Consider the following 14,294-nt stretch of genomic DNA (forward strand, 5'->3'; position numbering starts at 1 on the left):
AAATGCAATAAACAGATGGGATTCAGAGCAGTAGATCAGTTGTAGCAAAAGGTGGTAAATGTGGCACAATCACCATAACAACCAGTAGTATGTGTTTGCTAATTGCCCAATTTATTACTTTACTTTAAACACTTTTTTTTTTTTAAATTTATGACTGGAAGGCTTTGTATTGATATAAATAACACATTTCCTTATATCAGAGGTCTAAATCATCTGATGTTATATCAGTCTTAGACAGATGAATGGTAAATAAAAGAAATACTCCTGGAGAATATCAAGTACGTTCTACTAGTATGTTTTCCCTGATTTTCCAAAAATTTCGGCCATCTAATTATAGCGTATTTATTAAGGAATGTATAGAATGTTTGATTGATGGAATATTTAAAACTGCTGCTCCTAGGGTTGTGTTAAGAATGCTATCTGCGGAATGTCTTTATGGTTTTCCTAACCTGATACTGTACATATATATATATTCACACAGTACTTACACATTAAGGTACAATTATGTGGCAGGTCTACTGCATATTGCTACTTATTTCTTGTTTACCCATTGTACAGATGTAGAGAACATGATGCTGTCATATGAATCAAATAATATAATCTTTGTAAATACAGTTATTTTCCTTATTACTGAAGTGGGACAAAACCCATTAAGTTTATGCACCAGATTTATCAGAAAGTCAGATCTACAAGGCTTTCCGCATCAGACTTTTGATATCTTATTTTTAACTGTCTCTAGGGCTTTGAATAATCATGAGTAGCGAACTAAACATCCCAGTGGATCCTTCCACCCCAGCTGTCTCAGAACGTGGAAACAAAGGCATGGACTACAGAGACTGGGTCAGACGTAGCTACCTTGAATTAGTAACATCCAACCATCATTCTGTACAGGCCCTTTCATGGAGGAAACTGTATCTTAGTAGAGCAAAGCTCAAAGCCTCCAGCCGTACCTCTGCGTTGCTTTCAGGATTTGCCATGGTAAGTATGCTATTTTCATGTGGACATAAATAGTGTTGGTTGATTGAACAGTTGCATCTGTTTGTATATTAGCCAAACATTTAGCATTGCTTTTAGTGGCCAGTGTTACCAGCCACGCATGACACTGGTGTGTGGCTCAAATTAGTTTTGAAAGTAACAAGACATACATACTCACTGATGCATAAATAAGAGTCTCCTTCTCAGTCACACCTAAGTGCTTGCCTTGGAATGATTACTTGTCATCTAGGATGCAGAGTGGCACTGCTTCAGGATCATTAGAAAATGTATTGCCTCATTTCGCTAGGAGTGGGTAACTTGACCATCAACCAGTTGTGTAACTACAGTGTTCGCAACTGCTACAGCCCTCGTCTCTTTAGGGGACCTGGGTGACCATTGCAACCGCTTGTTCCTGTCTTCTTGTGCAGGCCCAGGTCAGAAAAGAGACGTTTTTAAACAATATTGAATCGGCACGGGGAGACAGAAACACAGGCTGCTTGCACATTGTATGAGCTGTGGACTGACAGCTAAAGGAGAAGTAAGAGGGTGGGTGCATGGATGTCTGTATATCTGTGTGTATGTGTGTGAGCATGTATGTATGTCTGTATATGCGTGTGTGTGAGCATGAATGTCTGTATATACGTGTGTTAGAATGAGCGTATGAGTAAGGGGGTGTGTTAGCTTGTGTAAATTTGTGTAAGTGTGCTTACATATCTATGCCAGAGTGTATGTTAGGGGGGGGGGCAAGGGGCAATGATGGCACAGACCAGCTGCTTATGGCCAAAGATGGCCCAGGCCGGTTGTATGGGGGTTAGGATAGCACTGATAAGCTGCTTGGGACAAAGGTACTTACAAGCTGTTTGGGGGCAACAGTGGCACTGTGGAACATGTTGCTTGGTGAAGTGGGGGCCTAGGGGCAGTTTTTGCACCAGGGTCCCGTAGTGTCTAATTTCACCCCTCCCATCAACCATTTTTCTTAGACTTTGTTTTTATGGAAAAATACTTCTTACCAATGTTCCCATTGTCCTAGGATGATTTCTATATACCGTATTTTTCGCTCTATAAGACGCACCTGCTGATAAGACGCACCTAGATTTTAGAGGAGAAAAAAAAGGAAAAAATATTTTGAGCTAAAAAATGGGCTAAAATATTTATTACAATAACTGAATAAGCTATGAACACAGTAAGACACACACAGTAAGACACACACAGACACAGTAAGACACACACAGACACAGTGAGACACACACACACACACACACACACAGTAAGACACACACACACAGTAAGACACACACACACAGTAAGACACACACACAGTAAGACACACACACACAAACACAGTAAGACACACACAGTAAGACCTCCCTCCCTAACCCCCCTTCTCAGTATTTCCCCTCTAACTCCCTAACCCCCCCTTCTCAGGATCCCCCCCCCCCCCCGCCCCGGTCACTTACCTTAAACTCCTGTGTTGGAAGCGTGAGGCGTTTGTCTCGGGTGCCGGCGCTTCACTGCTGAGCGCCGGCGTCTGACGTCATATGCCGGCGCCCAGCGTAAAGCGCCGGCACCCGAGACAAACGCTTCCAACACAGGAGTTGAAGCGCTGAGGCAGGCGGCGGTGGCGGCGGCTGCCGCCAGCAAAGGATTCCTGTATATCTGTCAGGCAGAGGGGCCCGAGAGTTGCCGAGCGGTTGTCTTCAGCAACCGCTCGGCACCCCTTGGGCCCCCCTGACTGGCAGAAATCCAGGACTCCTCTGCTGGCGGCCGCCGCCGCCTGCCTCAGTTGCGACCCCGGATTTATCGGCGTATAACACGCAGGTAGGGTTTAAGCTCCGGATTTTAGTTAAAAAAGTGCGTGTTATACGCCGATAAATACGGTATATCGTTGCCCCCCCTCCCTGCCTGCCTGCCTGCATGCATCTTCGCTCCATAAGACGCGGCTGATTTTTCATCCTACTTTGGGAGGAAAAAAACTGCGTCTTATGGAGCGAAAAATACGGTAGTCCTTTTTTAACAGTATCACAATGTGACATGCCAGACCAGTTGCATATTGAGATCCCAACTTCAGCTAAAGCTTGTCAATTAAAAAATAATTAAACTTCTTGTTTTCAAAACAAAGTAACACAAAATTCCTGGCATGTTCACATCCCTCAATGACTGGAGTTCTCCAGTTCTGCTGTATATGTTTAATGTTTTGCAATAAATATAAGTGCAAGCATGACATGCACTTAAGGTCACTTATGTTATGTTATATGTGGCATGGGAAGGAATTCTTTCTTAGGCACAAGTAAAGCAAAGTGTTTGTGTCACTGATATCTGCCTTTCAGGGAAGTGAGTCAAAATCCTTCATTACTTGTTTTTGTAATTTTTAACCATATGCTTAACCATAGTTCCTCCTTTTAGTGTTTAATGCAACCACAAATTAAATAATGTTTGAAACCATTACATTTATACATGTAATGTGTGTGTATATATATATAAACAGATACAAACATATTACATTGTAAATAAAAACGTTTTTTGAGATTTTGCTTAGTATTTCCAAGGGATAAGTGCTCCTGGTGAAAACCCCAATTTATGTTCAGCAACATCCCCCAATTACAGTAATACCCCACATACATAGTGTTTATGTTTTGGAGAATTACCGTATTTGCTCGATTATAAGACGACCCCCCAAATCTGAATATAAATTTAGGAAAAAAAGAAAAAGCCTGAATATAAGACGACCCTATAGGAAAAAAGTTTTACCAGTAAATGTTAATTCATGTAAACTATTTTTTTTAATAAAAGCTATGATTGAGAAAAATATTTTGGTTTTATTTCCTTCTATTTTCCAACCTGCCCCCCCAGTTATGCACATCTGCCCCAGAAATGCCTTATACCCCCTATATGCCACTGTGCCCCATGATATGCCTTTTAACCCTATATGCCACTGTGCCCCATGATATGCCTTTTGACCCCCTATGTGCCACTCTGACTCCAGAAATGCCTTATACCCCTATATGCCACTCTGTCATTAAGGGGGTTAAAAGGCATATTATGGGGCAGAGTGGCATATAGGGAGGTTTAAGGCATTTCAGGAGGCAGAGTGGCATTAAGGGGGTTAAAAGGCATTTCATAGAACACTCTGCCTCAAGAAATGCCTTATGCCCCCCATTTAACACTCCCCTGCCCCCCCCCCCCCAACTTACCGGTGCTTCTGAGTCCCCGGTGTGTAGCCGGGGCAGCGTGTAGCTGTCTACGCGATTCGCGTAGACAACTTACGCTGCAGCCGGGAGGAGGTGTGGCTAGCAGCGGGGGTTGTCTGCATCCATCCTCTCTGACAGCCGGGGAAGGACTGCGTGATGGACGCAGACAACCCCCGCTGCTAGCGACACCTCCTTCCGGCTGCAGCGTAAGTTGTCTACGCGAATCGCGTAGACATCTACACACTGCCCCGGCTGCGCACCGGGGACTCAGAAGCACCGGTAAGTGGGGCGGGGAGACAGGAGGATCGAGGTCCCCTGCAGCTGCGGGGGATCTGGATCTTAGTCGTCTCATAGTCAGACCTATTTGAGGTCTGATTATAAGACGACCCTGATTATAAGACGAGGGGTATTTTTCAGAGCATTTGCTCTGAAAAAAAACCTCGTCTTATAATCGAGCAAATACGGTAAATAGCTACCTTGACTGTTTTTTTTTCTTTTCACTAAATTACTTTCGGCTTGGGAACTGGTGTAAAGTGTTTGGATATGTTTCTTTCATGATTCCTTTGTTATGTTAATATGAATTTTGTGTCTTTGGTTACGAGGCTGAATAATATCTTTTTCCTGTTCAGTGAATAATGACAATGTTTAAGGATTTTTGGATTTGTCTCCATTCTGTTAGGTTGCAATGGTGGAGGTCCAACTGGAAATGAAATATGAGTATCCGCAGTTGTTGCTCATTGCCTTCAGTGCCTGTACCACAGTTCTTATTGCTGTGCACCTCTTTGCACTTCTGATTAGCACATGTATCCTACCCAATGTAGAGGCCGTGAGCAACATCCATAACTTGAACTCAGTTAATGAATCGCCACATGACCGCATGCACCCTTACATCGAGTTGGCTTGGGGCTTCTCCACAGCACTTGGAATACTCCTCTTCCTTGCAGAGGTGGTTTTACTGTGCTGGATTAAATTCCTCCCAATAGACTCTCCATCAGTACGTAATGAAACCAATGCATCGCAGAAACCTGGAAATGCGGGGTGGCACTCTGCCCTTGTTTCGACCATCATCATGGTACCAGTCGGCATTATCTTCGTAATATTCACTATTCATTTTTATCGTACACTGGTGAGGCATAAAACAGAGCGCCACCATCGGGAGATTGAAGAACTCCACAAATTGAAAGTACAGCTTGATGGACATGACCGTGGTATTAATGTAGTGTGATCTATTTACAGTAAGGCTAACAGACAACTACTAATATGTTGTAAGAACATGGGCTATATTTCAGTTCTTTTTCAAGAATTGAGGGTTCCAGCTAGTTCAGGTCTACAAATATGGAAAAATGAGTAGAGGCCTAGGAGTAAGAGGATTTCTTCTTCAGAGATAATTATCTGATACATTGCACTTTTATTTGTTTTAATTTAAGAACTATATTTTAGCTTTTAGCCTATATAGCAGTCCACAAATATTAAGATACCAGCTTAAAATTGCTGCACTGAGAAATCGTTACATTAAACAGGGATTTGGGGCAACTAACTTGTCTTGTAATAGTCGGCTTCCTCTACAAGAAAGGCTCAGTTGGGCCTGCATAACGCAAGTTAGAATTTAAACAAAAAAAGTAAAGTATACATCTCTGTATATATGTGTGTGTGTGTGTGTGTGTGTGTATATATATATATATATATATATATATATATATATATATATATATATATATCTCTATCTCTATCTCACTCTATATACCAAAAGCCTGATAATGCATTTCTCTTTGCATGATGTAGGATCTGGTCAGCTCTTCCTTCTTAAAGGGGAATCCTGCTATGATTGTCTCTAGTAATGGATAGTGATATCGAGAGTTTAAATTTCCAGCTCTCATGCAACCCCCCTCTTCAGTGAGTAAAAAAAAACATTCAACTGTTACTTGTATAAATATATATATCATCACCTATTGCCATTGCACCCAAGTGTTGCTATCAGTACACCCTGTAATTAAAAAGGTACCCAGATTTAAATACGAGCTGAGCCAGTATAAATGTATTCGCCTGTATGGTTTCATCACATGCACATAGAGCAACTTTCATTAAAGGTTATTTATAAAACGCAATTCTGATGCAAAGCTTTAACAGTGTTATCACCTTAGTAATGTGTAATGTTCCTGCTAATTGCATCATTCTATGCCTTTGTAAAACTTTGCTCAAGAATAGTACAGATGGTACAGTATCACTTTTACTAAACCTCTTTTTTTTATTTTAAACATTTTACATGTTGAGCAAGGTTCTTAAACTTGATGCCTGTCTGCCATATTGTGATGTTTTACATTGATCGCTCTGAGGTTGGTACCCCCCTTATTCTGTCTTAATTTTGGCTCCTAAACCCCTCACATTTTTTTCAGCCCTTGATAATACCCCATAGGAGAAAATTAATTTAAACACTTTTCTGTACAAAAACATGTTGCTAGTATATGGAATCATTTGTATAATATGTGTTATATAACAAGTTTCTTACAAAGGACACTATACTCAAGATACGTAATAAACGTGACTTAATTTCACATACTTTCTGAAATCCATGAAAGGAATATACTAAAAGGGCATAGCTTGTAATTTACAGGGAATACAGCATTATTTGGTTTACATTGCCCTCCTGCCATTGATGATTTACTAATATCTCAGGTAACAGGAAATTTCTGCCATCCACGCTGTGGTTTCTGATCGATCAGTGACCTTTGGGGTATCAAGCATTACCTTTCTTTACAAAATAAAGCACTGATCCCAAAAAACGTATTCCCTTACTATTCTGTAAAATCAAAGGCCACTATAGCTGCCCGGTCAGTAGGCATGGTCCACTCCTGTCCTCTTATTATATACACAAAAGCACTGTTTTTATGTTTTTACTTCAAACACCAATTTAGGTACTAAGCACAGAAATGACACTCCTTCCCCCAGCAATGGAAGTGATTTGGCTAATTAAGGTGAGAAGTAAATAGTGAACTCTTAACCTTATCTGCCTAAAACAAATTACTTAATGAAGGTTAACGTCTTACTGTTTTAACAGATTTATACGTGTTTGGGCTTATTCACTAAAAAGGGAGTTGGAGAGTTTTAGTTTCATCTCCCTGACTTTACTCTATGAAGGTCCAACCCCAGTGAGCTTCTGCTTCAATATGTTGCATGGCACTGTAAAAGGCATATTGAAATCTGTGAGACTTCATTAATAATTCACCTAATTGAACTCTGCATCTTCTTGCCCGAAAGGCCAGTTGTTGACCCTTTAAATAAACAATTAATGTAGTGGAAACTACAGTTTCCCAGCCATTTTTCCTGGCCACTCAAGATTGCGTACCCAATTAAGTACCGATAAATTAACCCCATTGCACAGAAAGCATAGCTCTTTGGTTGGCTATTTATGTGGTATAGTCATTTTCCTTGTTGTTACTGTACTTTTTTAAAGTGAACGCTCGATATGAAGACCAAGTTTGTAATATAAGAAATTTGCAGAAAGCATTTATATTTTTTTTGCTATTTCTTGTGCTGTTACTGTTTGTTGCACCAATCTACATTGACATATAGTGAATGAACTATAGGAAGATTTTATATTTTATTATTTTTTTTATGTTGTGTATTTATTATTGTAGCTATTCTTGGTAAGCAACACATAAGGGAATGCATATGTTTTTTTGTTTTTTTTTACTATTGTAAAGTTTAGAAGTAACAGGGTTATAGATAATGCATATCCGACCCCATGTATCAATTGCATATGAACACTGGGAATCCTATTTTACAAATGCACAATTTGTCCTTTCTGAATGAGGTTTAGTTTTATAATTTCTTTAAAAAAAAATAATAATTATACTGAACCTACTGAAGACTGAACCTCTGAAAATATATTGTGTATACTCTCATAAATAACCTATCTACTAATATTAATTTTACAGGATACCTTTCGGTGGCAGAACTCTTTAGTTTTTGGGGTGAGAAAATGAGAATCTGTATCTGTTAACTCCTCCCCCAGCTGCCTCTTCTGAAAGCAGAGAGCATTTGTTAGTATACTTCTTGAACATTGTTGGTACCAGTGAAAGCAAATGGAGTAGCAGCAGTAGCATATCATACATATGCGTTCTAAACACTGATGCTTTGCTAGCGTACATATGATTGGCTGCTGTAACTCTTACTGACTTCAATGGGAGCTCGGCCCCTTTTATGTGAGTGTGCAATACACACACTATGCGGTACGTATACTTCCTTATTGTACTTCCTGATTTCCTAGTAGACGCAGCCAGGGGAGGAGTTAAATGAGACAAAAGTCCTATTTTCTAAATCTAAAAAGAATACATTCACTCATTTGCATGCTGAAAATGCATTTGCAGTCTATGTATTACCAAATAAAATTTTGGGGACTACACTGTTCCTTTAAACCTGCTTACAGTATGCAAACTTATTGAAAATGGCCCGCCAATATACATTTTCTTATTAGAGTTTTTTTTATTTAATATCAGATCTAGTCTGTGGATATCTGGTGCTGATTAGCAATAAGGCCCATGCCTTATTTCTTAAGATGAGTCATTAAATTGTCTACAGAAAATGCAACTTTATAGAGATCTCCAGCAAATGTATAGATTATATGTATATTCTTAAGTATCCTTCTACTAGGAGCGGTACATAATCATATTCTCCCATAATGCTCTGTGTAGCATTCCAGGCAGCATAGTGCAGTTTTTTTTTTTTGTTTTTTTTTCTTCTTCAATGTTTTTTAATGTGGATATTCCTTTGGCATTCTTTTTTTTTTTTAATCCGAGCACATTAGATAAAATATGATTCCATATATGATTTCAAGCAGTTTGGCTTGCACTACAATAGAGCATATGTTTGCAGTGCTCGTATTAACTCCATGATGTTAAGATTTACAGTAGTGGCCAAAAAAGTTAACTTGGTTAACATCTGGACAGTAGTAATCCTCAAAGATGCATTTGGGGATATTTTTGGAGACTATTTAAGATTAGTGAAGGTTTCCCTTGGGCAACTGCTTAAGTGTTTTACAAATGGATCTTTTTCTTTCTTAATATATATTATTTTGCTATTACCAAATGTGTACATTCCTGCTTGATACAAAGCTATACATAAAATGTATATACTGATTTTTTAATATCGGTAACTAAACATATGTAGCGTGTTATTCTTATTGCAAGTTTGCACAAATATATGTATTTTTTTTAGTGTAGCTGTTATTTTAAAATGAGTTACTATTATTGTTTTATATGATCAATGTTTGTAAGCTGTCCAATTTTAATACATGCTTTTGTGCTGTCTGTTTTGTTTTTTTTGTTTTTTTTTGAATTATTGAGAACCAGTGTGTATTCTCTTTACAGCCTCCAAAGTGTAATTTAATGTTAATTACTTACAATAGTGAAAATCATTGTAGCTACTTATAACATATAGGAAATTTACACGCCGCTTGATAACACTTGACATAATAGTATATCCTGAAAGACGGTTACTAGAGGACAAAGGGCAGTCCAGTAAGAAGATCAATTCGGCAAGAGGGGGAAAGTTTCTCTTTCTTTAATTAAAAGAAAAAGTACTAACACATTTACTATTAAAATCATTAATTATTAATCAATACATTTAAATGCTAAAGGAGTTCAGTTATGATGTCATGACATTTTCAGGGATACCCTCTAGTTACAAGGAAAAGCATTGTGTGTACAAAGTTGATTGGACAAAAGTGAGCGCACAGTGGTGAAAAATGGGTGCTTTACTTGTGGAAATGTGTATGTTTCGTTGAAGCACATTTGTGTACAAGCAATACAACTGTAAATATTGTTTTTAATCCTCTGTATATCACACAAGCTACTATACATTTTGGATGTATCTCTTTACTTTAACCCCTTCGTGACAAAGGCTGATTTTACTTTTTGTACCCTTTGGGACAATGGCCGTTTTAACATTTCTACGCTGCTCGTGTTTAGCTGTAATTTTCTTCTTTCCCGTTTACTGAACCCACACAAGTTATATATTTGGTTTTTTTTTCCAAGAAGGGCTTTCTTTAGATTGTTTTGATTGTTTCATATTATTTACTATCTTTTACTCATCTATTAAAGATAATGAAAAAACCTGCTAAATAGATTCTACTATTTGTCCTGAGTTTAGAAATACCCAATATTTTTATGTTTTTTTGCTTTTTTCTACACGTTATGGGGCAATAAGTACAGGTAGCGTTTTGCTATTTCAAAGCCATTTTTTCCAAATCTGGTAATTCTTCCCCCCATGTGCCATTTCGGGTATCTTTGAAGCTGACCAATGCAATTTACCCCATCAAATCATATATTTTTGAAAACTAGACACCCCAGGGTATTTCAAATGCTAGTATTTTAACTCTTTCCATGCACCATATCTACCACCAGTCTTTGTCAAACTTTGAGGTAGTCATTTTTTTGCATTTGTTTTTTCACACACATTTTACTTCAGGTATGAATAATCAGGTTCTGGTATTTGTCACTATCTTAAAACACCCCAATATGTGTTCAGCAACATCTGAGTACAGCGATACCTCACATAAATGATTTTGCCTGGCTGTTTGGGGGGGAAAAAGGGCCCCATTTGGGGTATGCGCATTTTTCAATGTTGAACTTTGGCATTTGGGGATCCACTGCCCATGCCCTATTTCAGGGGCGTCCAACATGCGGCCCGCATGACCTCGAGGTGCGGCCCGCGTAAGATCGGCAGCCAGGGCAACTGATCTTACACAGGCCGCACCTCGAGCCCTGCTACTTACCTGTGGGAGGGTCTTCTGTACTGCATAGAGGAAGCGGAACCTAGCAGAGTTCACGTGACATCACCTGACTCTGCTCCAGTCCTGCTTCCTCTGTGCAGTACCAGAGAACGCAGAGGGAGGCCGCGGCCCTCTGCTGAAGTCTGTGAGCGGCATCGAGGAGCTGCAGTGCAGGTAAGGGGGTGGGGAGGGTGTTTGAATGAGTATGCGTGATTGAGGGAATTAATCTGTGAATGAATGAGTATATGAATGAGTGTGTGTGTGATAGCATGGATGTGTAAGTGCTGGAACCTAGGCATGATGGGACTGTGATTGCTGTTAGCAATCACACTCCTATCATGCCAAGTCAGCCAGTACATGGTGAAACCTGGCTACCTGCCCCCTTGGGGAATTGATGCTGCCAGCAGTATGGGGTCTGCACATCACTTACAGCCACCCTGTACCAGCATGTACTGGCTGACTTGGCATGATAGGAGTGTGATTGCTAACAGCCTGGCACGTCGATTGTCGTTAACCGTTTGTTTCCGGTGACGTGCCCGGACCGTCAATTGTCATCAAGGGGTTAAAAACAGTGTGACCTACACCAGAGCTGCGATGGTACAGCAGTGACTACTCCAACCACTGAAGAGACATGGGTTAAACCTAAAGAACACGGGTACTAATTATGAGCGTGTGTATGATTTATTAGCTCTTCTACCTTTTCTCTGTTTGTGCCAAGCTATATATATAGCAACAGATGAACACACACAAATATACACAGAGAAGAAGAATGTCTCCTCTTTGGTTTTAGTTTCAATACATAATACAGAAAACATTTTGGGAACCACTATATATACATGCATATTGTATTTTATTCATATTGTATCTTACGTTTTGAATCTGACTGTTATACATGTTCAACGGAGAATATCTCCTTTTTGTGTTAAAGTGTAGTTCACATAATTATTGAAATGCCTGACTAGCTTCTGTGCAACTCTCTAGTCTGTTTTCTCCTGCTCTTTCTAATCAGGGCTTTAACTCCCTTCATACAGGTCCTCAAATAATGTAATATTTACAAAATTAGTATGTATAGTACGGTGCAAAAGTAATGAATGCTTTCAAAAAAAGACATGTTAGTGTCTTTTTATAATTTGACAAAATGCAAAGTCATTGAACAGAAGAAGAATCTAAATCAAATCAACATTTGGTGTGACCACCATTTGCCTTCAAAACAGCATCAGTTCTTTTTTTTTTTTTTTTTTACACATATAGTTAGGTGTATGACTAAGCAATTATACCACACAGGTCTAATAATCAATTTAATATGTAGATTGAAACACAATCATTAACTGAAACAGCTGTGTATGAGGAATAAAACTTGGTGAGGAATAGCTAAACTCACTAAGAATGAGTGAGGTTGCTGAAGACAGTTTAATGTCAAAAGTTATTCACCATGGCAGGAATAAGCACAGCAACAAGACACAAAGTAGTTATACTGCATCAGCAAAGTCTCTCCCAGGCAGACATTTGAAACCAGATGTCCTGTTCAAGCTCTTTTGAAGAAGCACAAAGAAATGGGCAATGTTGAGGACCATAAGATGTAGTGGTTGGCAAAGGAAACTCAGTGCAGCAAATTAAAGACACATCATGCTTATTTCCCTTCCCAAGATGTCCAGCAGATCCATCAGCTCAGGATTGGCAGAAAACAGTGGGACCTTGGTACACTCATCTACTATCTGGAGAAGTCTGATCAGAAGTGGTCTTCATGGAAGACTTGCAGCCAAAAAGCCATACCAGTGTTGACTCACTGTGCATTGTGTTAAATGATATGAATAAACTATTAACCCCTTAAGGACAATACTGTTTCTTACTTGTAGTATATCGTGGGACAATGGCTCTTTTAACATTTTTCAGTGTTGCTGTTTAGCTGTGATTTTCTTCTCATTTCGTGCTTCAACACATATTATACAGTGGGGCAAAAAAATATTTAGTCAGCCACCAATCGTGCAAGTTCTCCCACTTAAAAAGATGAGAGAGACCTGTAATTTTCACCATAGGTACACTTCAACTATGAGAGACAGAATGAGACAACAAAGTCCATAAATCACATTGTCTGATTTTTAAAGAATTTATTTGAAAATTATGGTGGAAAATAAGTATTTGGTCAATAACAAAAGTTCATATCAATACTTTGTTATATACCCTTTGTTGGCAATGACAGAGGTCAAACGTCTTCACAAGGTTTTCACACACTGTTGCTGGTATTTTGGACCATTCCTCCATGCAGATCTCCTCTAGAGCAGTGATGTTTTGGGGCTGTTGCTGGGCAACACGGACTTTCAACTCCCTCCAAAGGTTTTCTATGGGGTTGAGATCTGGAGACTGGCTGGGCCACTCCAGGACCTTGAAATGCTTCTTACGAAGCCACTCCTTCGTTGACCGGGTGGTGTGTTTGGGATCATTGTCATGCTGAAAGACCCAGCCACGTTTCATCTTCAATGCCCTTGCTGATGGAAGGAGGTTTTCACTCAAAATCTCACGATACTTGGCCCCATTCATTCTTTCCTTTACACGGATCAGTCATCCTGGTCCCTTTGGAGAAAAACAGCCCCAAAGCATGATGTTTCCACCCCCATGCTTTACCGTAGGTATGGTGTTCTTTGGATGCAACTCAGCATTCTTTCTTCTCCAAACACGACGAGTTGAGTTTCTACCAAAAAGTTCTACCTTGGTTTCATCTGACCATATGACATTCGCCAAATCCTCTTTTGGATCATCCAAATGCTCTCTAGCAAACTTCGGATGGGCCCGGACATGTACTGACTTAAGCAGGGGGACACGTCTGGCACTGCATGATTTGCAGGGGCGGGCTGGGCCGGGGGGCAATTGCCCCCCAGGCCGCCCTGAATCCGGGCCGGCCGGGTGGCCGGCAGACGACCATTCATGGCAGCCGCAAAGTTAAAAACTAAGCGGCTGCCACCGGGACTGGCCGCCGTGCCGGTAGCGTACCTGGTGGGGGGCGGTCCGCCTGGAGTGCCGCTCACTGAGGGGTGCTGGCACGCTTTCGAAAACGATGCGCGCGGCAACTGTGGCTGTGCGTCGGGACTTGATGTAAAATCCCGGCGCACAACACTGAAGCCACGCCCACCGTCTTCCGCACACCGGAAGGACAGGACACAGAAGAGGAAGAAGAAGAGGAAGAATGAAGAGGAGGAGGAAAAGTGACAGTGCCAGAGGAAAGGTAGGAAAATATTAGTAAGTGTGTGAGAGTGATGGGTGTTATGCTGTAGTTTATGAAGTGTGGGGGGATAGCATGGCATAGGGAGGCTGTCTAGGCATGATAGGAGTGTGATTGCTGTTATCAATTTTTTATTTTTTTTCGT

At 40.2% G+C, this 14,294-nt stretch overlaps 1 protein-coding gene across 1 annotated transcript; it reads left to right on the forward strand.

The window, feature by feature from the left end:
• The first annotated feature begins 753 nt into the window (after nucleotides 1-753).
• Nucleotides 754-5,388, forward strand: LOC149289647 (protein orai-2). Its single transcript, XM_089490318.1, has 2 exons — nucleotides 754-978; nucleotides 4,843-5,388. The coding sequence occupies exons 1-2, from the start codon at nucleotides 754-756 to the stop codon at nucleotides 5,386-5,388; spliced, it is 771 nt and encodes a 256-aa protein (XP_089346444.1).
• Nucleotides 5,389-14,294: the final 8,906 nt, after the last annotated feature.

The sequence above is a fragment of the Sceloporus occidentalis genome, unplaced genomic scaffold (assembly GCF_023333645.1).
Source record: "Sceloporus occidentalis isolate IW3139 unplaced genomic scaffold, rSceOcc1.0.p SCAF_43, whole genome shotgun sequence".
NCBI lineage: Eukaryota > Metazoa > Chordata > Lepidosauria > Squamata > Phrynosomatidae > Sceloporus > Sceloporus occidentalis.

Bases quoted from the DNA above. Each gene is read 5' to 3' on its own strand.
- LOC149289647 (XM_089490318.1), top strand. From the start codon at position 754: ATGAGTAGCGAACTAAACATCCCAGTGGATCCTTCCACCCCAGCTGTC. The intron at 979-4,842 runs GTAAGTATGCTA...CCATTCTGTTAG, and splicing joins TGCTTTCAGGATTTGCCATG to GTTGCAATGGTGGAGGTCCA.